Raw genomic sequence first — 27,372 nt, 5'->3', positions numbered from 1 at the left:
AATGAGCTTTTGATTGGTTTTCTGTTCTTTTTTGAAGTACAGAATATGGTTGGGATAAACTTATTATTGTGATAAAAGACTTAAAATTGATGAGCACGTTATTTTGCATCCAGAGGTCTACTATTAAAGGAAATTTAATTATGTTTAAGCTGATGTTAACACAAACAGTAGTTTTTCTTAAATTTGGTCTCATTCCTTGACATTTATTTCACACGCACCTTTGAAATCTGTAACTCTTGGAGAAATAGTTGAGTTTCAAAACCTGAAGCTGGGATAAACAAGTAAGTGTCAATAAAAAGCTTTGTGCTTTGCTTTTATTTTTCTTCCTTCCTGTGTTGGAAGTACACAGAGTCATACTGGTGTTATGTAACCGATGCATGAATATTGGAGCTGGCAAGAATTTCTGTTCACATAACAGCACAAGTTTAGTGAGATTTGTTTCTGTAGGATTCTAGATTGATTAACAATCCAGTAACATATTATTAAATGTACTTCGATACAATAACCATGTAAGCAAATATACAATCATCGCTTGTATTACAACCATTCTCAGAAATATCAGATGAAAAATAAAAAATACATTTTGCCATTTAGCTTTCAGATTTCCATTCGTAGATCAAATCCTGCTTTTCTTATTTCCCATTATCAATCATCCTGTTGTTCATATAAATGTGTTTCACATCCTGTGGAAAAGACGCATGGGCCAGATGCTTCTGTCCAACCTTCCCGGCTGTTAATTTTTTATTTAATTGTTTCCTTAAATGTTTTTTTCTGGTCAAGCCAAGTAATAAAACGTGGTGGTTTATTTGTTAAAGCCACTCTGCAGTTGTAAACCGGCTTGTCCAAACATAGCTGCCGGTCCTTGGGAGAATGAAAGCGTTGTCAACTTCTCACCCCTCTGTGGTCCTGCTGAGAAGGGAACACAGATAGCTCCTCGGTCACAGTCCAGACAGGAAGCCATTATCTGCGCTTTATTGAACCTGTTGTTCTTTTTCATTCAATACGCCCCTCCTGAAAAGCGTTGCAGAGCCAAATGAGGTCTTGCACATTTCCAAATGAGAGTACTGAAATTCACATGCATCCACTGCACGTCTAGTCAACTGCTTAGGTCCTTGTATTCAGACCACTTCCACAGTCCAGTGACCGGCCATTCAGATAGATAGAGCTGACGAATCTGCCAATACGGGGGATAAATCGGGCAAATGATTAAGCACAGTTTTGAATCCATATCTACGTTTCTCATTTCTAAAGCTGAAATTAATATGAACGGGAGACCTGGATATGGACAATAGCAGGGGTATTGCGTGTCTCGATTATTTAGTGCTCTTTGTGTCCCTTCTGGCCTTAAGGGATGGTTTTCCCCTTCTCGGATTGAGAATGTGGAGCATGATACTGACAGGAGCTCTATGGCTGAATAGGACTAGACTACATTCAAAGAGAGTTGCTTGTAGGTTATAGGCTAAATGATTTTTTGTCTGTGCATCTAGTCTTTTATACAGAACTATGTTACACATTGTATTTAGGAAATCAGAGCACCTGTAGACCTTCATTGGTGTGTGTAAGAAGGTCTCTTGCAAATATCTAATCCTTTTCTTTAGCATGACAAAGTAAATTAATGTTGTCAAATGGTGTAACTACAAGAGCATGAGATTACACCACTTGAAATCATCAAATCAAATGTTTTGTGGAAAATGGTGTATGTTTGTCAGAAAAACATGAAACCAACTGATGCCTTTCTAGTAGTACTTTAAAAATGAGACACTTTAGCTTTAAAGGTCCATTGTTTGAAATTTACCGGCATCTAGCGGTGAGGTTGCGAATTGCAACCAATGGCTCAATCCACCCTTCCCTTTTGAAGCACTACGGTGGCTGACACAGGACTAATATGTCGACACGTTTTCAATTCTTTGTTGAAGAAGATAACATATTTACGAAATGCACTCTGTAGGGCAGTTTGTCCATTTAGGGATACTGTAGAAACAACATGGTGAATTCTATTTAAGGGGCTTGCGGTGTATGCAGATAGGAATAGGTCATTATAAAAGAACAAAAACATAATTCTTTATTATGTTAGGTCTTTATGCACCTCTGAAAACACTGGATATTATATTGCATTTCTGTCAAAAGATCCTCCAACAAATTCCACACTAGACCCATAATATATCATATAAACTATCCAATAAAGCTCTTTAGCCCTAATTTTACTGCCTAAAGTATGCAATAAAAGCAGAGCTTTGTTATTCCGTGTGGCTCTGTTTTGAAGTTGGCTGTGACTAGGGCAGGGTTACAGGCCCGAGAGACCTTATCTTAGGAAGTAACAGTCTGCTCTTATCAGGTTTGGTGCAACTGTTTAACCCACCTGCCAAAAAGGGCGGAAACCACTCTATCCCACATATTCTATATTTGTTTTTCATTTCACACTTTTGGTTTCTTTCTATGTGTGTGTGCCTGCCCCTTGGGGTGCCGGAGGGCTTGGTTTTTAGAACAAATGAGTTAATAAACCACTCGGAGTATAAAGTCACGTTTATTTTTTGTATGAATGACTACCAGAGATTTTTGTGTGTGAATGAAATGTAAATATGAGCTCTAGCTTCACTATGAGGCCTGTGTTTTTGTGTCTGCAGGAGACATTGAGGGCTTAAATGAAAAGGATTGTTTAAACACACTCATGTGTTTTCACAGAATTTCTGCTGCTCTGTTCCTTACTAAAGCAGGACACTAAAACACTGTGTTGTTAAGCAAATATACTTTATTACTTGGTTTAAGAATAGTTTAATTATTTAAATAAATAGTTTTTTCAGTGTGCAACTTTCTTGACAGCCTATTTATCATCTGTAGTCTTATATTTCAGAATGAATTTCAGAATGAATTTCAGAATGAAATAAGAGTAAATGTGCATTACAAGGATGTTACCACAGTTAAAGGTCCAGTGTGTGATTTTTTTGGAAGATCTATTGGCACAAATGCAATATAATATAAATAACTAGTGTATGTTTTCAGAGGTGTGTAAGAGACTAGGGACTAAGGGATGCACCAATATGTACATTTTGGACGTTAACAATAAGCGAAAATTCGTTAACATTTGAAGACGATAACCGATATATTGGCCGATTTACAGTATCTACTCTAAAAATTAATATAACAATTTTTGAGACTGAAACAAAAGGCTGATAATTTATTGTGAATCGATATTTTTTATTTTTTCAGAATGAGCTATTTCTATCTACATACACCGCTGGTCGCCTTGCATCGAATTCACCATGTTCTTTCTACAGTAGCCCTAAACAGACAAACTGCACTACATGAAGTGTTTCGTCCGTTATGTCCTTCAGCAAAGAAGCGAAAATTAAAAAAACTATTCCCCTGTGTCTGCCACCATAGTGCTTTGAAAGGGAGGGGTGCCATTGGCTGCAATTTGCAACCTCACCACTAGATGGCGCTGAAATCTCCACATTGCTCCTTTAAAGGGTGTACGCATCGATCTTGCATATGAACACGCGTTGCTGACTATTATTGCATATTGCTTTAAAAAATTGTGTAAAATGTGTGTGTTGGTTAAATATTTGCTTATTGTCTTTGTATTAAGTTTTTCTATAGTTTGCCAAATAGTTGTAATGGGACTGATATGTTTTTAAGGAGTGGAGAGCACAACACACTGAAGCTGATGGTTGTGTACCATCCCCCAGACTTCACGTGTTTGCCCTTGAGAGAGAGAGAGAGAGAGAGAGAGAGGTGTTTCAACACTCATGTGATAAATGTCATGTGTTCATATGTCTACTGAAATAAGGGCTTAACATTAAGCATTGTCATGTGGTTGTCCTTCGTACAAGTAAATTTGTCATTCAATTGTCCAAGTACTAATATTACTTGTCTGAAGATAAAAAATTATATTTCATTTGACGTGTCAATATAATTGTTTTGGATCCTAATTGGTCAAGTTCACTTATAAGCGTTTTACCTAGGGTTGGCTGCGGCCCCCTAAATGTATTAAAAGTCTCCATGATTGCTAGGGAACGAAGGAAAGCAGTAATTATTATTAGTGGCAGGGCTGTACTTAAACCTAGAGGCCAAACAGTTGTAGCACAAGTATTGATCATCCGTTGTCATCATTAAAAAAATAAGTGCAGTTCATTAAATGAATAGGCAGGTAACTGACAAATGACATTAATGTTACATACAGAAGGCTAAAGTAGGGCCTTATCATATTTAGTATACCTATTTTTTTAACTATACAAAAGAGGTATATTTGTCCACATAAATTACTGAAGTATACTTTAGTGATATTTACTATAGTAAACTGCATTAAAATTCCTAGATGCTATAGTGTTTTCGAACCTTACTATGGTATAGTACAGTGTTTCTTACAGTTTATAAATTTACTACAAGGGTACTACAATATCCTTTAGGAAATACTACAGTAATTTTTGTGTTCAGGTTAAGGGGACTTTTATTTTGACGAGTCGTTGGGAAGATGCTTGAGTTTTAGTGTGTGCTTGACAACAGGGTTTTTGGAGTCGACTCCGATTCTCGATACGAATATAAAATCAATGAATGTAATTTCACAAGTTAATCTAACTCTGCATTTCAATTGTACAAAAACACAAAGTTGTTTTATCACAAGACAAAAGAATAAAATGGAGATAATTCCGTGATGATATTAGAGAGAATAACACATATGATTTTACGAGTAAATAATTGTTAAATACGCTTAGTCTAAGGGGATTGTTTTCCTCATGGCAGTATGTGACGTGCCGCTAACAGTTGAAGAAAATATTGATCATTATCAGTGATTGACACATTATGATGATGAAGAATGATGATTAAACGACTCCTTTATATATTCGGTAAATGTTCTGCATATTTCGACTCATTTGAAGTGCATGAACGAGAGGAGTTTTTCTTTTAAAGTCAAAGAAGACATTTCTCCATTCTTCCCTATAGATATAAATTGGTAGCTATGGTAACTGGAGTTTATCATCTTGTAGTCTGTAGTGCATACGTTACAGTAGCTCAGATGTCATGGGTTTGATCCCCATTTATCGTTTTGGGGAAAAGCATTATCCAAATGAATTTCCCCCTTGAAACCTTGTATGGACACAAAACCACTGAGACATTTCTCAAAATATCTTCTATTTTGTTCAACAGAAGATAAAATCCAGTGCAGGCTTTGAACGCCATGAGGGTAAAAAAATGATGAATTAAAATTTTGGGTCGATCTATCCCTTTAACCTAGAGGAATCGATTTAAAAAACCTGTCCATCATTGTACTTCAGTGTCTGTAGAAGCTTGAACCAGGTTGCACACAAACGCTTCCCTTTTAGCACTCAACTGGTCATTAGAAGCAGCACAGATGATTGATGGGAGAGAAGTAGGTGTTTACATAACGCATAGGCTCGGCGTGCGTGTAGGTGTGTTGTTTGATATAAAGGGGTACAGTAACAGCGCTGGTTCATGTGCGGCTAAGCCCACACCCTCTGTACGTGTGGGTGTACGTGGTCGTAGCTTTAGCTGGAGGTGTGGGCGAGCTGGAGTTTATGCTTGTTTGTAGGAGATTATATTCTCTGCATGTTGGGCTGCAAGAGAGAAAAGGCGAAGGGAGATTTCAGTGCTGTAGGCCGGGCAGCTCGGAGGAGAAATGGCTGCCTGCGGATGACTCATACCCCAGCATTCTGAGTGTTTGTCAAGGAGACTGAATCATACAGAGATTCGAGCTTTCTCTTCGATCAGATCGGACACCGTGCAGGACTGTGGGCATGCCGAGGCTGGTGGCACGGTTCGGTCTCCGTCCTTCTGAGACGGTCGCCACGCCGACGCTGTGAGCACTGATGCTGCTGGATACACAGAGATGACAGAGGACAGCCGGTAAGCCCGGTCAAGGCTGTTTTTTCTTGGATTGTTCTGCTCTTGCGTGTCTGTGTTATAATGCAGCGGTATCTACGGCTGCCTGATGTTTTTGTGCAAGCTGATACAAAACACTTCTTTGAATGGCAAAGGCTGGCGGTGTCTGTGTGGTATGTGTGAAGAACAATGTTTGACAGGCTACAAAATAGACTTCTACAGATCAGATTTGCATGAGAGATGTTGAATGTTGAAGTAAGCCATGAGAGGCCATGGGTTACTATGATTCAGGTGAAGGCCTTTGAAAAATCACACATGCTTGAGTGGATTATTGCTTTTATATCAGGATGTCAGCAACAATTTTATAAAACAGACCAATGTTTAGTGAATTCAGTCAGAAATAAAGTAAACAGACCTTATGTAAGTATATAATATGTAAGTCAATATTCTATCAATATGGTGTTTGTGGTTGCCTTGAAACAAAACAACTTGCTATGCTATAATAGTGTGTTTGTTTAACAGCATTTCACAAGGGCTTTCCGAATTCCGAATCAGATAATATTAAACAGTTCCTGCATGTGACGATATTGAATGAAAAATACAAAAATGTGTGTTCTTTTATGTGTAGTCTTGATATGTGCAGTCGCTTTGGATAAAGTGCCATATGCCTTTGTGGTAGTCATGCTCTCTCTCACACACACACAGTGTTTTTGGGTCACCTTTGTTGTAAATGTCTGGCACTTAACTGTTTTAAAATGTTAAAAATAAGATCAAAGCTTAGACTCAAAAGCATGAAATGTTCTAATAATTATATAAACGAATTCTCTGATAACATTCTTTGAGTTTTGTGGAACCGTTATTGTTTGCCTTTGTGGAAGATTCAGTCCCCTTTAAAATCCCAATAAAGTCTCCTTTAACTTAACATCATGTCTGATCAAATGACGTTAAGACATTTTGATATTTTACAGCATGCACCTGCATTAAAGGGATAGTTCACCCAAAAATAATAATGTGTCATCATTTACTCACTCTCCAGACCTGTATTATTTTATTTGTTATGTATGTAACGCAAAATAATACATTTTGAAGATTGTGTGAAACTGTACAGTTGAGGGGCACCATTGACCATTGAGAGTGGGTAAATGATGACAGAATTTACAATTTGGTGAACTGTTCTTTCAAGTTTTTTTTGTTAAAACTTGTGTGTGGGTTATGCTTATTAAACTAGCTAATTGGCTGTATGTATAGCTGGCTAATAACCTGTATGCTAAGCTAGTAGGCAAAATTGTCAGCTTGTCAACTGCAATTAACAAAAAATCCTTCATTTCAAAACTTTTAGCTTCAGTTATAATGTTATAAATGACATATTTGTACATTTAAGCATTTAGCAGGCACGTTTATCCAAAGTAATTGACAAAAATAAGGAAAAAACAAATGAAGTGAAATGAAGACGCAACATATTATTTGATAGACATTATTGATAAAAATCTTTATAGCTCTATTCAGTCAGTACAATCACTTAGGGGTTTAAAGTCCCAGTTAAATTAAAAATGACTAATTAGTTTTTTCATGAAATATTGCAGCATTTATAATAAATAGCTTATCAAAGTGGGTCAGTTTATTTTTAAAAATCATGTACCCTCATAATCTTCAGTTAAAATCTGAAAATGCACTTCCGCCCTGAAATGACTATCCATCTCAAATGACGTAAATTAGACAGCTTGGGCGGAGCATCCGTTAGCTCCTCCCCTTCAGCTGTCAATCTGCTGCCAGTTAAATTTCAAAATGCAACAGCTGTTTTACACATCCAATCAATTCGCAGTGAAAAACACCCACAAATGTTCTCCTTTGAAATTCCTTTCCACTCGGAAATGTGTCAGAATACGGAAGTAAAAACTATTGCAACTTGCATGTTCATCTTGTATTAAAAAAACTGACTCTGTACTTCTGCCTTCGTCAAGCGTGACCTCTTCAACGTAATAATGTATTTTTTGAAGTTATGAACGTGCATCGCAGAACAGAGCAAGGCGATCATTTGTGTTTATAAAGCATATCGATTTTTTTTTAAATGAGCGATGATTTCACTAGATAAGACCTTTATTCATCGTCTGGTATTGTTTAAAGTCCTTTGAAGCTGAACTGAAACTGTTATTTTGACCTTCAACCGTGTGGAGTCCATTGAAGTCACTATATGGAGAAAAATCCTGGAATGTTTTCATCAAAAACCTCCATTTCTTTTCGACTAAAGAAACAAACACATAAACATCTTTGATGACATGGGGGTGAGTAAATGTATTGTAAATGGGACCTGTAAGGGGGACCTGATTTGACCATTTTTTACATTATAATACCTTTTTGACACATAACATATAATTTTCCATGAAAACCATGTTATATGAATTGATAGTCATTCAGTAGCACATTGCCATGTAATTGCATCAGTATTCTTCTGTATGGTTTTAAGCTCTTATCCCATTTGTTGCCTGTATGTTTTGAATTAAATAAGCAAAAAACAATTATTCATATTTACTTGTTCGGTTGGAAATTCTTTGTGAATAACGTTTCAAGCATCTCGCTGTAACCAGGACCACCCAGGCTATATTTGCCCTCACAGGAGAAGATTGCGGATTGAATTCATTTGGAGCCATGCTGTCATAATTCTCTGACTTGTCCATTGTTGATCTCATTGAGACTCTGGGAAGAGTTGGCGACATATTATTTAAAGCCATTAGGATGCGGACAATTCCGCATTGTGCGGAAACCATTGTGCCCTATTGTAACGCCGGCGCCCCCTGATTGTAATCGAATAGACTAAACTATGAAAAATCTGTCTATGCACACTGACTTCACCACAGCCTGCCAGCCAGCACGTACACCCGAAACATCCCAGCAGGCGCTGGGCTTTTACTTTGTAAATCTGTATTTTTACAACTGTCTCTTTGAACAGCTTGCTGTTAGAGCCTCTATTGCTCTGTATGGTCTGTTCCTTTAACTTTAAGAATATCAAAGCGATAAGACGATAAGGTGAAAACACCTTTTTGTTGTTTTTACTAAATACGAGTCTGACACTCGTGTGCACGGGTGAGTGAATGTAGAAAGAGGATGGGGGAGGTTTCTCACTTTTCTTCGGTTGACTAGAACAAGATGCTTTCGAATGCAGGCTGGAATGCAGAAAGATGGATGTGTTCAGGTTGATATGATGTCTCACCTGCGCTGTGCTCAGCGACTCATTTCTTGGCTGGTTGTGTAATATGGGGTGTGACGCTGGATGGAAACCCACTGCCGCACAGATGGAAGAGAGGCCGCGCTGAGACGCCTTCCAGCCTGGGATGGCAGTGAGCAGAGGGAATCGTGGCTTTCCACGCCTTCGTACATTCTGTTGTGTGTGTGTGTGTGTGTGCGAGTGCAGGCTCCACATCGTGTCTGTTAAATGCCTTTAATTTTATGACCCTATTTTTTCCCGCTGAAGCCAGATGGTAGATGCACGCTAAAGAGGTTCTAAATGATCTCCGTTTGAAAAAGACGACCAGGTTGCCTCAATGCTAGAAGCCAAATATGAATAGGGTGAATTTGTAGAAGATACATATGTATTGATGTCGATGACTATGTAATTGTTTTTTAAAGTTAATGGAAATTAAAGTGGGAACCCTGACTGTACTGATGTTTGGTCATATTGGCCTCTTGACCCCGCTGTGCCCTCCTGCCCTCACCACAGTGTAAAGTTGAGAAGATCAAAGCATCTTTAAGCTATAGACGGAGGAAAAAAGCTGTTTTTTGTAAATTTCCACATCACAGATGGATGGTGTGACTCACTCTCTCACACACCCCGACATAAGCGCTCACACATACTTCAGTGACATTTTCACTCGCCTTTCTGCGCGTAACATCCAGGTTCTGTCATGCGTCCTCTTTTACATCCCTCATCTTTCATTGCGATCTGTGAAATGAGATCAGATGCATGCAAACAAAAATCTTTTTTTCAGGTATAACTTTTTTATTAACTATAAACCAATATATCATCCAGACCAGTTCACTGATATGTTAGTCCCTGTTAGAGGATATTAAAAACCACAATTATAGAAATCGTGTTGATTCGACATATATCGTGCACTCATTAAAAACTTCACCTCTCGCTGCTGCCTTCATACACTTTGTTTTAAGAGTGATTCATTCACCACATAACAGACAAAAGACAAAATAAAAAATGAATTTCACTGATGGTATCATTTATTTCTTTTTATAAAGATTTTGACAGATATCCAGATAATATTGTCGTTTTCTTTTTGATAATTGGATATCGTGAAAGCCCTAGTCCCTGTTTACCATTAGCTTTGACATGGATATAAATAATTTTCTTCATTAACATATTTTTTGTAAATATTCTGTTAAATATGTTTTAATCATGTCAGTCATCTGTATTATGGACAGCGAATGTCAAAGTCACATTTTCCCCAAAAATAATTAGGACAGAGACAGTAGTATGATTGCTTGAAGATAAAGCATACGTTTCTAAAAAAAAATGTACTCTGCAAAAAACTTTACTTGCAAAATCTGTTCATCAGTTTTAACATAAACATAATTGATAATTAATCATTTCAGTCACAGAAAACCAAGTTATTTTTGGGTACCATTGTGCTTTTTGTCCTGAATATATTCCTGTAAAAACAATCTCCTCTCCATAACCCCCAAACACCCGAGAGGACGTGTGATGTGACCACACGGCAGCTGCAGATGACAGAGGCATCAGCATCTCTCCAGTCAAACACCTTGTGTTATCAGGAGTTAGGTTTGATTTGATTTGAATTAGTTGTAGATATTGAATGACTCTTACTGTAAGTACATTAGACGCTGCTGCTCCCACAGGACGTCCTCACTCATTAATTCTAATCCCGCAGACGGTTTTTCTTTCCACACGAGGAGGCACAGAGCCAGTCACAGTGTCTAATAATTATAAATGCCTGATCTCAGTGCTTGCTTATATGGCCGCTTTGCTGTGGATCTGTGTTTTGTAGAGATATTTGTCTGTTGCCATTAACTGTCCAGTTTCTAAAGTGACATCACTTCCCAGAGGAACATGTTATTGGTTCAGCATTCATTGCTTAGGAAACTCAGTGTTTCAGAGTAGTTCACCTAAAAATTCTCTCATAATTACACATCCTCATACAATCCCAAACATTTATTAATTTTTGAATCTCATTGGATTCGTGTTACTAGTTGCCATATGCGTGTTTCTTCACGAGAACCAAGAGCCAGTGAGATTTTAAGTTTGTTTATGAATTAAAAATATATAATTTTGAATAATTTTAATCCACTGTAGCCATTTCAACCTTTTTGTAAAAACATATTATGGCATTTTAATATAAAAGTTTTTTTGTACCCAGTTGAAGTCATATAAAGTACATATGAAATAGTATGAGGGTGGGTGAACTATGACGAAAGCCATTTCTCCTAAATCCATAGAAATAGAAACAGATGAGACAATTGTTGTCTTAGTTAGGCAATAAGATACGTGTGTATTAGCTCGCATCCTTTTGTATGACTTCATATCAAAATTTGAAAAGTTTGAGAGCTCTAGGTGAGATCTTTTCTCAGTCTCTTGAGGAGACGCATGTGAGTCTTTTTCTCTGCAGTACAGAAACACACAACTTCAAATGAAAATTCTGTCATCAATTACTCCACCTCACGTTTTTTTAACGTGACTTTCTTTGAAGGCTTTCTTTCATCTTTACAACTCAAAAGGAGATGTTTTATGCACATGCAGAATGTCTGAACAGTTCTTTTATTCATAAAACTAGTGATTTGTGCAGTCAAGCTCCATGACCAAACACTCGTAAAGCACCGTTGATTCAAACACACTGTATAAAGTCAAAGGATAGGATGTTGAATTTTCAGTTTTGGCCTTTAATCTTAGTTGTTCTGGTGTTCTCCATTAAACCTCCAACCCGCTGTCTTGGAGAAACAATAGAGATATTAAAGCGAGCGATCTCATTTCTGGTATTTCCTTTAGTAGTAGTTTGTGATCCAAAAGATTGAGGCGCATTGTGTGTGTTTGACACGGACGTGAGTCTCTTCCTCAGGTTAAGTGTATTGATTTAGTGGCTCTCTGGTCTTGAGACGGGACTTCACCTCCTCAGACGTCCTCTCTGGTTAATTATTGAAGACACTGGTTCAGGTTACCATATAAGGCTGACTGCTGGCTTTCACAGCATTACAGAGGAAGAGCGCTCGAGTTCGTCTGAAAGTAAACCTGGCTCGGGCCTTGTGATAGTCTGCACGTGCCTCAAGGGAAGAGGTTTTTTTATAGAATTTACGGCGTTTGGACAAACATGTTGATGCTTTGTGTAACATAATTTTGTAAAGCCTAAAGACTTGAACACACTGGGACGATAATCGCATGCACTTATTATCAGAGTTTTTCAAGAGGTTTTTCGACAATTGTGCTTGAACTCTGCTTGAGTGCCACCAAGTCGTGTTTTACTGTAACTTCAGCAGCTCCCGGCTCGTGAACAAAAGTGGCAATCTCATTGGTCGGACAGTTTTTAACGCCCTGCCGTTTTGCACGTCAGTGTGCACACTCACATTGGCGATCACTGTTTAGTCATGAGGCGTTAAAAGACGACGATAAAAAAAAAATTCAAGGGATGTTTTTCACACTTTTCTCAAAATTTACGTTGGAATTATATTTAATTGATAGTTCACACAAAAATGTTTCTTTCTTCTGCATTTGACTCGATGTTTATTGTAATTTAATGTCAGTTCCCTTTTGTGAGGTAAAAACAAAATAAAATGTAATTGTACCTAGGTACATATGACAACAAAATAGTCATGAATCTTGAATCCACTCATGTGTCTCTTTCTCTCTTTTTCGCAGTGACAGTTACATCGTGCGCGTCAAAGCGGTGGTCATGACCCGAGATGACTCGAGCGGAGGCTGGCTGGCACAGGAAGGAGGGGGTCTCAGTCGGGTGGGTGTCTGTAAGGTGATGCCTGCAGAGCTGACCGGGCGCAGCGATTTCCTCATCCACGGCGAGCGCCTCAAAGACAAGCAGGTGTGGCACGAATACCCACAATCCTCAGCCACAGCACGGAAATCAACCTGATTTACAACATGAGCAGTTTTGCATGCTGAGGTCTTTTCCAGGAAAAACACGTCTGTGATTTGCTGACCTCTGTCAGTAGTGTTGTGGGCTCTGTCTCTGAAATGTCCCGTTTTTTTTGGCTGGCAGGTGATCTTGGAGTGTTTCGTGAGGAATGATCTCATCTATACAAAGGCCACGCCCACATTTCACCACTGGAAGGTCGACAATAAAAAATGTGGCTTAACGTTCCAGAGCCCCGCCGATGCCCGTGCCTTCGACAGGGGGGTGCGGAAAGCCCTGGAAGATTTAATGGAGGGTGAGAACAGTGCAGTTAGACAAACACCACGTTAGATTTGGCCTAAATTTAAGCTTCAAGGGTTAAAGGTAGTCGTATTTAATCCCTCTGAAAAATGTTTTACGTTCAGAAATGAATAGTGCTGTTATTGACAGGCATGATATACACAACAGTGGACCTCCTACAAATTTTCTGTGAGAGTGAATTATTTGTTCACAACATCAACGGCATGTAAAAACAAAATTGTTTGGTCACTTTACCCGACAGTCTGATGACTCTTCCCATTAAAGTGGTCATTTTTTGGCCAGCAAGCACTAGCTGCAGTCATAATTCCGAAGCTGTGAAACCAACTGCCATGTGATCACACACATTTTTACACACACCTAAAATAAAATTTCTAAATAACCTCTAGCCATTTCCAAAATTATTAATGCAACACAACAAGGTCATAGGACAATGTTGCATTTTACTGCCGTGTGAAGCTCTTGCTGTTATTTATTGCATTATGCATACAGTTTTAATAAAACAAATGTTCATTTTCAACACTTTTAGGGTGCTTTTTTCCCATTATGGATGTATCTTGTATTACGTATTACTGTGAAAACATTTGACAGTCAGTCAGTCTTCAGGGTCGTGCGACCAGGTTTGACTGTCTGCCTGTCAGCTTCCTTCTCTCTCCAGCCTCAAATACCACCATTAACCGACAGGATGTGTGAAGGTCTGCCGGCTCATGTCTCCTGTTTGCGTGTGTTTTATTTTAGGTTCCACAACTTCCTCTTCAACACTCCAAAATGAGGCTGAGCTCGGGGATGACGATGTGTTCACGGTAAGACCTTCTCTGATTTAACCCCTTCACAAGAAAGTCTATTTTTATGCATTATGTTCTCACAAATTTTCAATTTCAAGGTACTTTAAAATCAATTTGCATGGATTATGGAAATCATTTTAAAGTTATTAATTCTTCTTCTCTTTTAATTTCTCTTTTTTATGATACGTTTTTACTTGCATAATTTTGTTTTAAATAATGGGATATATCCCCTAACTTATGTCTCAATATTTCCATTACAATAATGCAAATAAACATCATTTTACAATGCAGTGCTTATGGGTTTTAAAGTACGCTTCATGTCTTTAAGCAAATTATTGTTTCATTCTCAATTTTGTCTATATTTTCGGGGTTTTGTGGTAAAGTATGACCCAGACATGTTCTTGACGGGTGAAGTTTCAGCGGTGCCTATTAAAAGTAATGTTTAGCTTCTTCCGCGTCCCTCCAGCGTTCATGTCTGCGGGTTTATTTGAGCATCCCAGAGAAGGCAGAGTCCTTGTGTTATTTTTACCCGCGAGGCCGCTGTGGGAAAGATGGGCCTTTGTTTTTGCGAAGATGTCGGACGCGATAACCGGCGCTTGTTTTTTGCCCACATACTGTCCTTTCGTGACAGTCACAGGAGACGGAGAGCAGCAGGCGGGGTCAAGAGATGACTTCCTGCTGCCCAGTAAATCATAGCAGCTGCTTCCTAGCTAACTGCCAACCTGATTTACTGCCGCCCCGGGTGGATGGAGGGGAGGGGGGCATGCACAGGGGAAGCCTCATGGCTCCTGTTTCACTCGCTGTCTGTCTCGCTTTCAGGCCAAAAGGGTAGACTGCTAAGCCAAGGACCCTGAGCTGTAAAGGAAACTTAATCCAGTGCTTCTTTCCGTCCTGGAATTTATGCTCCTCTTGTGCCGTCGGGTGCGTCCCTGCGTTCGGAAATCAGAGCGACATGTTAGATTTACTGCAGAGCGCTGGCTTGTTTGTTTTTTAAGTCACTTTTTCGTTTCCAGACGCACGTTTCCACGTGAGGTTGTTGGCACAGTTGTCGGGTCGGGGGGATTTGGGGGGTTGTGCGGTGTTGATGACCTTTCCATATATTGCTGTGCGAGGCAAGTGGCCGCAGACAGCAGCAATGCCGCTCTGGATTTACAGCTCGTCCGATTATGTGGAGGGGAGCTGTTCTCTGCTGGGATGGACATTCCTGCTGATGCTTCCTCGTGAGCTAAACTATACTTAACCTCAGCTGGTTTTAGCTCATTCAGACCTGGCAGAGGACTTGGTCTGCATCTCTAAATGCTGGGCATTTCGCAGGGTGTGTCCGGCCTCGTGCTGTTTCTGTTCGCGACACCTCCATTTACATCCAATTTGAAATGTCAAGCATAGCTCGGCTCCTCTTGCCTCAGCTGACCAAGAGATAGATGAACACCAAAACACCAGTGCAAAAGCATAGCAAAGTTTTTTTAAATATTGCACATGGGCCAGCGGTCTGTATGCTTGCCTCCCAAGTGTTACATCATTTGTGTCAATGGGCTGACACAGGACAGGACAGAAAGTTTAGCGTCCAGTGAGTCATCGGCACACTTCAGCAGAGCTCTCCACATCCGTCCTCCAGCGTAATGCTGACATAACCCCATCACAGCACCTTAACATGAGCAGCGCTCCCTGATGCTATCTAAAAATGTCATAATGCCTGTGATGAGTCATCACTTATTAAAGGAAATTAGTGTTTTATGATTGTGTAAGGACGAGCTCTGGTTGTACTCAATGTTTTAAAAAGCCCGGCTGATTGGATACGCCATTGACGAGGTTGTAAGCTCATTATTCAAATGAAATATTATTTACTAAAAAAAGCTGAAGACACACAAAAAGCATCATAAAATTGTTATTAAAGAAGTCTATGCGCTATTTGTAAAATGGTAAAATATAATGTAATGCAGCAATTGGTAACGTGGACTAACAATGAGCAGGATAGTGTTTTAATACTTATACATTTTTGTTGACGGCAATAAAAATGTTCATTGTTCGTTCATAAGAGTTCATTATGCATTAAGTAATGTTAACAGATGAAACATTTGATTTAAAAAAGATTAATAAATGCAGTAGAAGTATTGAATGTGTGCGAATATTTAGACATCAGTTATGCCAAGTAACTGGTGCTCACGTGTCATGTGACTAATCGTGACACTATAAATATAAATGTGTGCTGTTGCAAATAAGATCCGAGACCAGCAGAATTTCTGTGACAAACTTTTCTGTAACAAACTGTGTTTTACGCATACAAATCATATCGCATGGCTTTGGAAAACAGTCCACAAGTCATTTGAAGTACTATTATATGATATTTTTATGGTGCTCTTTGGAAGCTTGGTGGTACACATCACCATCTACGTTTGTTGGAAAATTGTTAAACGTTGTGGGTTGTAAAGTCTTATCACTATACTCATGGTAACGATGCATTTCTGACACTTAAACATATACCTGTTCCTGAAATATAAACTATTAAAATCCTCAAAATCATTTAAACTTTCTGATTTGAGCTCATGCAAAGCTGGCACTGTTTCTGTGTTCTGGCAAGGAGTCTGATTTATTCTTAATATAGCAGAGACATACTCTAGCCCTTTTAAAATAAGGGGTTTCGGACTATTTAGATCATGTGGTGTGTGAGTTGAGGGGAATTATATAAATGATAAAAAAGCCGCTTCCTGTGCAGCACTAGGCCAGGATAAGGGTTTAGCTGTATGGAGAGCTCACAGTCGGGACTCTAGGGGATGCTCAAGGGGAAGTGGGATGTGGAAGACTAACAGTTCTGGGAAGAGCAGAAAAAAATAAGGTGGAAGGAATCAATGCTTCTTTATGCTAGTGCTAGAGAGCCTTTATTTCTTTATTCTCTGCAGTCCTTAGCCGTACCGGGCACGTGTGTGTACGTAAAGGCTCTCAGGATTAATCACAGCAGTGGAAAAGGTGCCCTTCCACCCACCGGGCATCCCGCCTCAGACGCAAGGTGCCTAGTTATGGGCAATTTGACTTGGAGCGCAATTAGTTCCAGCATATTTTTCAATCCCCAGATTGTTGCATTGACAAACTGGAAAACCCTACAACTCTTGTTTTTTACAGAACGGCTGCTAGAACTACCCTGCCCAGATATCATCGAGGGTGCACGTAGCCATACACAGCCATGCACGTGGTAGGCATTTGGTGCGATCAAATGCAACCGCTTGAGGTCGACCTGAATGGCAGGAAAGCTTTTTTAACTCTAAATGTGTCCAAATCTACAATCTTACCTACACTTTGCCCTGTAAAGTCTCCAGTCCTTGAAGGACTGTTTTGACCACTTGTGCTCCTCAGCCTGGTCCTCTGTCAGCGGGTCCTATGGGGCCAAAATAAGCTGTGTCCGGTTCAAGCCGGTTTAATGCACAGACGTTACGACTGGCCCGCTTTGGATTGGTCTGGTGCGGATTCGTGCCTCGGGGTGGCCAGCCTGAATCCCAGACTTAATTAAGGGGGGCCCATTTGGGAAACTCTCTCCCCTCTCCCCTCATTATCTCTCTGCCCTCCCCCAGCGCGCCTCTGATTGCGTGTCATTAACGGTCCGGCATGGGCCCTGCTGCTGTGAAGGTATTCCTTTGAATTAGAGCCGGGCCACATGTGCCTTTGAACTCTCTGGTTATCTCTGCTACGCCACACACTTTAGAGCTTTTCGATAAGACGGCTGATTTCAAAGTATGGGCTTGTGATTTAGTTCAGTGTGCCCTGTCTTGTTTTTATACACTCTGTTCCAGAATCTAATGAGCTGATAGCCGTTTAGCTGTGTTACCAATTCGAATGCCATTTCATAAGATTTGAAGCATATTCATGCTAGTAAAGCAGTCATTTCTAAGAATAGCGAGAAAGCATTGTGAAGAAGGCAATCCCAGAAAGCATTGCAAAGTCCAAGAAGCAAGACCAATTTTAGATGTGGGTTACATTTTCATTCACTATTGAAAATTTATATAAACATGATAGACAAACAATTTACTGTCCAATTTTGTGTTGTTAGCTTAGCAATATGCTAATACCAAACTATTTAAGTTACTTGTGTTACTGTCTGAAAATGAAAATAGTCTTTTTTTTACCCAATATTTGTTTGCTATGTTTTTGTTTATTAAAATATAGCTATAGTATTTTAGGAATATGCTAATATTAAACTCCGTTGGAATTACTTGTGTTGCGGCTTGATTTCAGTCAGGTCTTTTCAATATTTAGGCATGCTTTGTATTTGTAATTTATATGTCATACCTTATTAGTTTAGTGATATGCTAATACAAAACTATTTCAAACTGTACTTCCTGAAAATAAAAATAGAATAGTTCACTCAGACTAAAATATTTTGTTGTATTTGAGATTTATGTATGCTATGTATGTTTATTTAGTTTTGCATTGTTAGCTTACTGTTACCAAACAATTGGAATCACTTGTGAGCTACCCTGAAAAAAACTAGTTCAGTCAGACAAAAAATGTTTAACCCATTTATTTGCTATACTGTATGTATTTTTTATGTAAATTAACGTTTTACATTGTTAGCCTAACAATATGCTAATAAAAGCGATTGAAATAAGTTACTGTCTGAAAATAAAACTAAACTTGCTCACTCTGATTAAAATGGTGTGTTTAACCAATATTTATGTATTTTTGTGCTATTAGTCTCGCATTATTAGCTATTTTTTATTTATACAACTATTTGAAACGGACTAAAATGGATTTTTATCTAATACTCAAGTCTGCTATGCATTTTTAAGTTTTTCTCAATGTTATTAGCAACATGTTAATACCAAACTCTATTGTAATCAGTTTCACATCATTCACTTGTAAGGTTAGGATGCTTAGAAGAAAACTGCCTATGTAGGCAGAAGATATTAAGGCAGCTCACTTATTTTATTCTCTGTTCGTCTCAAGTTTTAGGATGTGTGTTTTTTCGTCCTGCAGTGTAAACCTCAGAAATGATCTGTGTTTTTAATTATCTCCAGCAGTCAGGCCTCATCTATCCTATTCAACGTATTTTTGAATCAAGTCGGCTCAGGCTCTGTATTATTTTTGGCCGGCAGTTCTGAGATCTTTGTATGAACATGAAGGGTAAAGGAAGGGCTGGCCAGGCCGGATCGTGGCAGTTCGAGAGCTCAGGCCGGGGTGCAGAGGCACGGCCAGTTACCAGAGGCTTCTGTTCCGCTCGCCCAGCGGGAGTTTAGCCTCAAACATGGAAAAACAGGAAAAACTCTGTTTGAATGGCATTGCATTATCCAAACTCTGTGATCTAATCTCTGCTGCGACTCTGTACGGGTTGGATCTTCCAAGTGTTTGTTCGTGTGTTGATGTATTTTCAATTGAAAAAGGAAGTTTGGGTAGGACATTAATGCCGGTGGCTTTTCTTCTAGTTTCGAAGAATTGATTTGCTTTATTTAAGTTGGAGGGAGAGAGATATCTGTAAAATACTAGACAAAATTCTCATTCTAGATATCATTGTCGTAAACACATATTCGGTTACGCCTGTAGGTGCAAGATGAGTCATCAATATTTTTGGCCTGTTTTCCCAATATAACAAAAGATTGTAAAACTTAAACCCATTTGGTAAAAACACACCTCATATGAATCTTTCTAAATACACATATCAGTTAATAAAATCAAAAGTGTGTGTGTGCATGTGTGTGTTTGTTTAGACTCCACCTGGCAGGTGGTCATTGAAGGCATCCGGTTCAGGCAAAGGAAGGATCACTTCCAGACTCACAGCCTCTAATCGCTTCCTATCCACCCATCCGCCCTGCCTGCTGGCCTGTCTGTCTGTCTGTCTGCCTTTCGTTCTGTCTGTGTTCAGTCCACCTCCGCATGCAGCTGTCTACACACGCACCATTCTTGTGTCTTGCTGAAAGATCAGCTTAAACCAGCTTGACTGATCTTACATCCAAACCAGCTGAACGTGGCCTCGGCCAGCCAGAAAGATCTTAAACCAGCTGAGACCAGCAAACCTGTTGTTTTCCATTCCATTCCATTTTCTACCGCTTATCCGAACTACCTCGGGTCACGGGGACCTGTTGTTTTAAGTTCCTTTAAACAGGAATTAAGTGAAGCTACACACATATCCATTGAGTGCTAACTTCCACAGCATCCTTTTTACCTCACGAATGGAACTAGTCGATTGTTTATTCAATATAAATATGCACTATAAAACATGCACTGATATTGCAGTCTTTCTGTTATGAATCCTGCTCACTTCAGGATTCTTTTTTTACCGCAGCAGGATGAGAATATTTGGACTGCATGCCACAAGCTCTGGACCAATGTGGTGATGTTATGGACCAGAGCTGTTGGGTCTGTGTTTGATGGCCTATATCCCAGCATACTGGAATCATTTTGAGTTCCTCTAATAACAGGGAGACTTCAGAGGTTTTTTAGAAATCCTGCGGCCGGAGGCCTGATTTTTTTGTTTAATTGCACACTGAAGTAGAGCCACGTCACGTCGGATCGACTGCTCTTACGCGTGTAGGTCTGCGTGTTTGTGCGCATTAGACGGCCGGCCGTGTGTCTGGTGTATTATGTTTAGCTGTGAATCAATGCCAGTCGCCCATGAGGTCATGGAAAACCGTTTTCTCGGCGAAACACCTGCCTGTGATTGGGATGTCATCTTGACTTCTTGTCAAAAGACTGACCTCAATGTCCTGGACAGCACATGTACTGTTTCAATACTTTTTCTCGGGATACGTTTGGAGGAAAGGCGATGGAGATGGTGTTTTTTGCTGCAGATCTTGAGTGTTTCTCTGCGTCTCTGTTTTACAGACCGCCACTGATAGTTCTTCAAATTCGTCTCAGAAGAAAGAACATGCTACACAACTGGTGGCCACCTCCACGTTCTACGAGCCTCATCCGCATCGCTGCATCCTGCAGTACCGGCCGCCTGAGCGCTACAGTCTGGATCAGGTGCATGAATAATACAACCCTTTGCATTTATACTTGAGATGCCTAGATGAGCGTGTTCTAGATCAGGGGTGTCAAATTCAGTTGATTCGTTTTAGCAGGATGATTTTTTTGGGGAGATCTTGGTGTACTCATGAGGAGCACATGCACAACACATGCTCTTCTTGAGTTAATGAAGTCCAGGATCAACGTTATGCTGCTTTTACAACTGGATAAAACAAACAAGCATAAAGTATTATAATTGGCTACAGAAAAGCCTTTCGGTTGTTATTGGCTAAGAATAAAATATTTTGTGACATAATATAGGCCGAAATATATCGAGCAATGTTATAAACAGTGCTCAATTTATTAGGGCACCTAAAGAGAAAATACAAATATTATGAAATCTGTTAAAACATGTTTGAAATTAAAGATCGATTATTAAGAAAATAGCAAATAAAAATACTTTTTATTAGCATTTATACCCAAATCAGAGCTGGCATATTCAACTTCTCTCAGTAAAAGTAGGTCACAAATGAATCAGATGTAACATTCTACCATTAAAATGTATTTTTCTTTTAAGGGCTTCAAGTGAATAACTGTAACAGGGCATATAAATAAATAAAAAATCATTAAAAAAAAACAGGAATAATTTGGAAACTTATATTTATCACTTTCAATAACATTTTTGCCGTACATTCAACTTTTGATAGAACTGAAAACACTTAATGTTTGAACCTTCCTATATTAATGAATGCAAATTGAATGTCTGTCACTGAAAGTAAAACTGAGTTTCATCTTAAAATTTAAATTTAGAAAAGAATCAAGAAAGCCAAACTCTAAAGACAATAAGAGCAACAACACAAACAAATTAAAAGAAGATGACATAATAGTATGACTTCACACTACAATACATTTACACTACACTTTTAATTGTGTTTTTTCTATGTGAGTTTTCTGATAATCAAAACCATTACGCTTGCACTGCTACTGCAATTCTCAACCAGTCAAGCTGTAGGATTCATAAAACACTTACATAAACAAATGTTTTGTGGCCCAAACTACACTTCCAGTAAACCTATTGAGTAGTTATAATTTAATTTCATATAATTAATATACAATAAAATATTCATGTAAATTTAATTTAAAATAAACTGACTCCATGTATCTGATGAAACCTTATATAAAAAATACTCCTACACAACTGCACACTTATTGATTCAAGTATGTCATGAGAAAAAAGAATTGTCATGTGTTCATATATGATCGTGTCGTGTATCCGTGCTCATGTTTCCTTATCTCTTCCAGAAGTTCTCCAGGAACCTCTTTCCCTTCGAGGATGAGGAGATCGTCCGCATCAACCCGCGCGAGCGCTGGCTGATCACAGGCTACGAGGACTACCGATACGCTGCCGTACCAGACAAGATCGTCCAGGCCGAGGACTCGGACTCATACGTTCACATCGAAAAGAACGAACCCTTAAAGCACGACTACAACTACCCGTACGTGCCCAGCTCTGACTACAGCCAGTGCGACCTCAAGAGCCACTGCGCGGGCACAGAGGGTGGCGTAGTGGCCTCCCAGCCGAGGGCTTTTAAGCTCAAGGGCAAGCGGAGGAAAGAGGACGGCGAGCGCTCACGCTGCGTCTACTGCCGGGACATGTTCAACCACGAGGAGAACCGGCGCGGGCAGTGCCACGACGCGCCCGACCCTATACGGACCTGCATCCACCGGGTTAGCTTCATGTGGTGCGCGGACAGCATGCTCTACCACTGCATGTCCGACCCGGAGGGTGACTACTCCGACCCGTGCTCTTGCGACACCAGCGAGGAACGTTTCTGTCTGCGCTGGACGGCCCTGTTGGGTCTGTCGGTGCTGGCGCCCTGTCTGTGCTGCTACCCGCCGCTGCACATGTGCCACCGCTGCGGCGTGGCCTGCAGCTGCTGCGGGGGAAAGCACAAAGCCGTCGGCTGAGCCCCCGCTCCCCCCCTCCCTAACGAACCCTACGTAGGCTCCTCAGAACGTTAGCACTGAGGAGGTAAGGATGGAAATACCATACACGGGCGGCTCGGCAGAGTTTTTCTTTCATTTTTTTATTTTGGTTTTATATGAAAAATATATATATATATATATATAAATATATATATAAATATAAATATATGTTTATATATATGTGTTCTGTTCTTCCCCTTTTATTGTGGATGTTTCTTTGAATTCCTTGTAAACGAAATCGACCTTCTTGTCAGGTGGCTCCCTGAGCCCACGTGTCACGCATCACTTATGCAGGTACTTTATATTTTTTACACTGATTTTACTTTTCAAGAACTTGAATCGCTTGTCATTTTTGTGTTACGTGTCCTTGATTTTGCCATCCGTTGTTTCGATTTCATGTCGGTCCAGCAAAGGAAGGTGTTTATAGCTGTTTACCCTTCCCGAGCGGCTCCTTACGTGAACCGACACTTATATCCCAAGCCCTTTAACCATTAAGAACAATAACAATGAGATTAGCTTGAGACACTAAATCTGTAGTTGAGTGGACGGGTTCGAATGAGTTTTTAGTGCGTTCGATGGAGAGCGTGTCGATGCATGCGTGTGTGTGTGTGTGTCGTAAAGGAATGATAACATTTTATCACAGCATAGTATTGTTGTTATTATATTTAAGCCAAATTTACATAAGCTGCATTGAGAGTATATGTAAATACTGTATACTCGTATGTATATGTTTAAAAATCAAATTATTGTAATCATCTTCAACAGCCACTGCTGGTCTACAGTTTCCTTATTGTCGACGCAAGGGTGGCTTTTAAGTTTAAACCTATTTGATATCCAAAGATTATTTTTGTCATATTTATTTTCACCGTAAATTGAATCACCAGCCAAAGGGAGAGAAAAAACGTTGGGCAGAGACTCTCAGCCATATGGGAAAAGATGAGTTTCCAGCAAGCCCACACTGCTTACTCTGCAGAAATATCCTTTCCTCGTTCACTAGTTTTGTCTTGTTGTCCAGAAAGAATGTCTTAGCAAGAAACAAGGTTAAATTGTGCACATTTTTTATTCGCCCTTTAAAAGAAACTGTAGATAAAATGTCATTTTTCTTCAAAAAGATCTTATTTTAGTGATGTTCGGAAATGCAGAACGAGACAAAAATATTGATGAAGTAAAGGTTTTTTGCAGTCTATTCGATTTCATATACTCGAGAGGGAAACACTTTCTCCTTGCTGACAGATGGCTCATAATTTGTCTGTAGAAAAAAAAGGAAGGAAGGAATTGTTGTCTCAAAGATGTTTCAAACTCCAATCCTGTTCTCAGAGCAACGCAAACAGAAAAATAAGCTTGATTTTAGGGTGCTTCAAAGAGGGACGTTTGCCAAACCGATCTCCAGTTTCTTCGTTACAATAATGCTACTTAACGCCTTAATTTTGTCTCACGAAAGCGAGACCTTATGAGAGGACGGTAAAACGAATCAGTGCTGTTTCTCAAAGAAGTCAAAATATTTTTCTATCATATGAAAAGAGATACAAAGATCATGCTCCAGTGTGGGAGTCTAAAGGCATGGTACAATCTGTGAGACGGCTCGTATGGGTCGTCTCCGTCGCCTCACTTTATGGTTAACCAGTCACCTTCCCCGGTAGCGCTTTATGCTTTCTCGGAATAAATCATTGACCGACAGAGCATTACACTGCATAGATATTCAACCTGTATGTGAGCAGTCACATGAATGTACAGCGCGCGTCGAAAATGCCTAAAATCAGCCTCAAAATCATGTACTTTAAAATAAAGGTTCTTTACATTTTCTGTCATTGTAGTTTCAGAACCGCAGAGTTCTGGACCAGATGTTTTTTGGATTTGAAAGTTATATTTTATGTTCATGTTGGCTCTTGTTCTCATCTGTTTAAGTCGAAATCGACCACATTTACCTTCATAATGGACATTCCATATCACGCACGATTCCTCTGGGCATATTATAAAAAAAGTACAAAGTTGTGTCTTCGTAATCGAGCAAAATGTACTCCTTCCCTTCAACCACCTGACTTCTGGTATGCCTACTTTTCACAGTCTAATCAATTAAAAATAACAAATCCATATTTTTCTTGTTTTAAATCCTGTTTTGCTTTAACAGTAAAATTGCTGTTGACTTTAAAAGAGGAGCCCCCTTGAGTTCTTTGACAGGCCAGTACATTGAGGTCCAAAAGTCTGAAACCACCAGAGAAAATGTTGGTATGACAAAATCGGACATTTCGTACAAATCTGACGATTTATTTCGGGAACCTTTATTTTTAAGAGTGTAGAGAGGAAACTATGTGTTAGACATCTAATGCCTCTGTCATTCACTGGAGTCTGTATGTGATGGGCGGCAGAGAGGATGCAAACCTCTGCAATGATGTTTCAGCTGTCACTGTGTCCTTCACTCACCACGTGTCCTTTCTGTATCCGAATCTGTCAGCTTCTGCAATACCAGTGTCATCCAAGCTCAGAAAAGAGCCGAGTTTTATTTTTCTATCTGTGGTAATGGAACGTTAACCAAATGCATTCTGTATGAATGTCTGTCCTGGTGGATCATCCACACACATTTACCTGTTAAAAAGTGCCTGAAGCGTATTGTTAATCTATCTCATTGTATATTAAAAAACGATAAGAACCAGAAAAAGACGAAGATGAAACCCTGTTGTATTGATCAGTTTTGTTTTTTACGATCCACATTTTTACCTCTGTAAAAAGCAAAAAACGCTTAAAAAAATCTATATCAAGTGTATGATGTACATTTTTATTTCTATTTTTTTTAACCGTTTCTAACATGTACGATCGATGTAGCTCCTGCTTTTAGGAAAAGACGGGACGGGAAGAAAGGACTTTGTAAATACAAGTTGATCATATCAGAGCTACGTGACGGCCTGGCCGCTGTGTAGATCTACATGTTTGTCATAGGTCCCAATAAAAATGAAAGAAACCAGTTTTCAGGCCTTCGTTTATGATGTTTAAAGAGTGTTTAATCCATTCCTGAATCAAATTGTGTCATCCAGGCCACACCCACAGTTAAAAACATGAATGAACTTTACACGTGACTAAAAACACAAGTGAGTTTTGACTTTTATTTATATAAATCACCATCCACTTTTTCTAATGATTTTGGGTTTCGAATAAGAATACAAATAAAAGAGGGTTGGGTGGATATTGAAATTAGCACAGAATGACAAATTGTTCATTTTGTTTTTAGGGAAAGGAGGTGGGGGTTATTTAATGTACATTGGTATTACATCTTGAACTTAATATGGTGTAGGCCTATCCATTAATGCACATACTAAAAAGCTATTTTTAAAAAATCTGAAATAAGTAAAAAATGTAGATATGCACACTCAACTGCACACGTGGTGCTCTTAACATAATGCTTTAAGCCAGATGCTGTGACTTCAATGCTCGCATCTGGACCCAGAAGTCTTTGAGGCCCTTCTGTGGAGCCCAAACATGTGAAAGCCATACAGGACATTAAGCTGTTTCGCTCAAGATGTTTGTGAAGAAGCATATGGACGATTATCTTGCAAGAAAAAAAGGGGGTGGGGGGTGGAATGTCCCCAAAGGCTTGGCCTGCTATGCTGCTTGGTGACTGCAAATAGCATCAACCTCCACATGTGCAAACATTTAAGACGTATTTTCTCGTAATGAGGTCACTTTTCTTCTTGCTTTAAAAGAAAGGAAACAATTCTTTACCTCTGCTCACGGCACTTTTGCTTGTAGCGTTTGGAATTTTGATTTGGAGACCTATATCCACTAAATGTATTCTGTTTCCAGATCCTTTGATTTAAAGTCACCGCGAAATCAAACAGTGTTTTACACGGTGTTTCATTGATTATTATAAATGATTTATTTGTGCACACCATTATTTTTTTTATTCATTTGGACTTGTAATCTTTAATCAACAACATTAAGCTCCTCTCCCCCTCTCAACGACAACTCTTCAGCACATGACATCAGCAACAAAAAAGGGTAGGACTATACTGACTGTCCAATGGCAAGGCGTTTTTAGGCCCAACTTACAACAAACCAATCCACAATACGGAAACGAAGACTTCCGTTCCATGGGGACTTTAAAGGAACAGTTCAACCAAAAATGAGGAGAAGATGGGTTACTGATTATATTTGGGTATAACAACAATGGTACAGTGTGAAAAAACAATACCAAAGTCACATGGCATCCTTTTATAAAACTCGACGGTGTATTTTGGTGTTTTTTGAAGTTTGACAGATCCAGTTAAGGATTTTCATCAGCATTTCAATGCGGGCGGACAAATGCAGATTTTTTTTGGTGGGGGGGCTGTTCCATGAGCTACTGTTGACCACATGAATCCGCCATCCTGTTTATCTGTGAGCACAAAGCTGTTGGATCTGTGGCCGCTGGTTTCCTGTCTGGAGGCTGTGTGAGACAGCTGCTT

The 27,372-nt window shown here is 39.4% G+C and overlaps 1 protein-coding gene across 2 annotated transcripts in view; it reads left to right on the top strand.

The window, feature by feature from the left end:
* spred2b (sprouty related EVH1 domain containing 2b) overlaps positions 1–25,897 on the top strand; it is a 28,814-nt gene extending 2,917 nt beyond the window's left edge. Inside the window, exons 1-6 of one of the 2 annotated variants that reach the window (XM_056760643.1) lie at positions 5,318–5,862; positions 12,710–12,887; positions 13,065–13,233; positions 13,974–14,038; positions 20,828–20,968; positions 22,253–25,897. In XM_056760643.1, coding sequence (XP_056616621.1) covers positions 5,846–5,862; positions 12,710–12,887; positions 13,065–13,233; positions 13,974–14,038; positions 20,828–20,968; positions 22,253–22,918 — 1,236 coding nt within the window. In that variant the 5' untranslated portion in view covers positions 5,318–5,845 and the 3' untranslated portion in view covers positions 22,919–25,897. Of the gene's footprint in view, positions 1–5,317; positions 5,863–12,709; positions 12,888–13,064; positions 13,234–13,973; positions 14,039–20,827; positions 20,969–22,252 lie in introns of those variants that run through there. The other variant, XM_056760642.1, reaches the window with a different exon arrangement.
* Positions 25,898–27,372: the final 1,475 nt, after the last annotated feature.

This window comes from Triplophysa dalaica, chromosome 11 (genome assembly GCF_015846415.1).
Source record: "Triplophysa dalaica isolate WHDGS20190420 chromosome 11, ASM1584641v1, whole genome shotgun sequence".
In the NCBI taxonomy this organism is placed as follows: Eukaryota; Metazoa; Chordata; class Actinopteri; order Cypriniformes; family Nemacheilidae; genus Triplophysa; species Triplophysa dalaica.
Note: the sequence above shows the minus strand (reverse complement) of the source record. Positions and strands in the feature narration are given on the sequence as shown.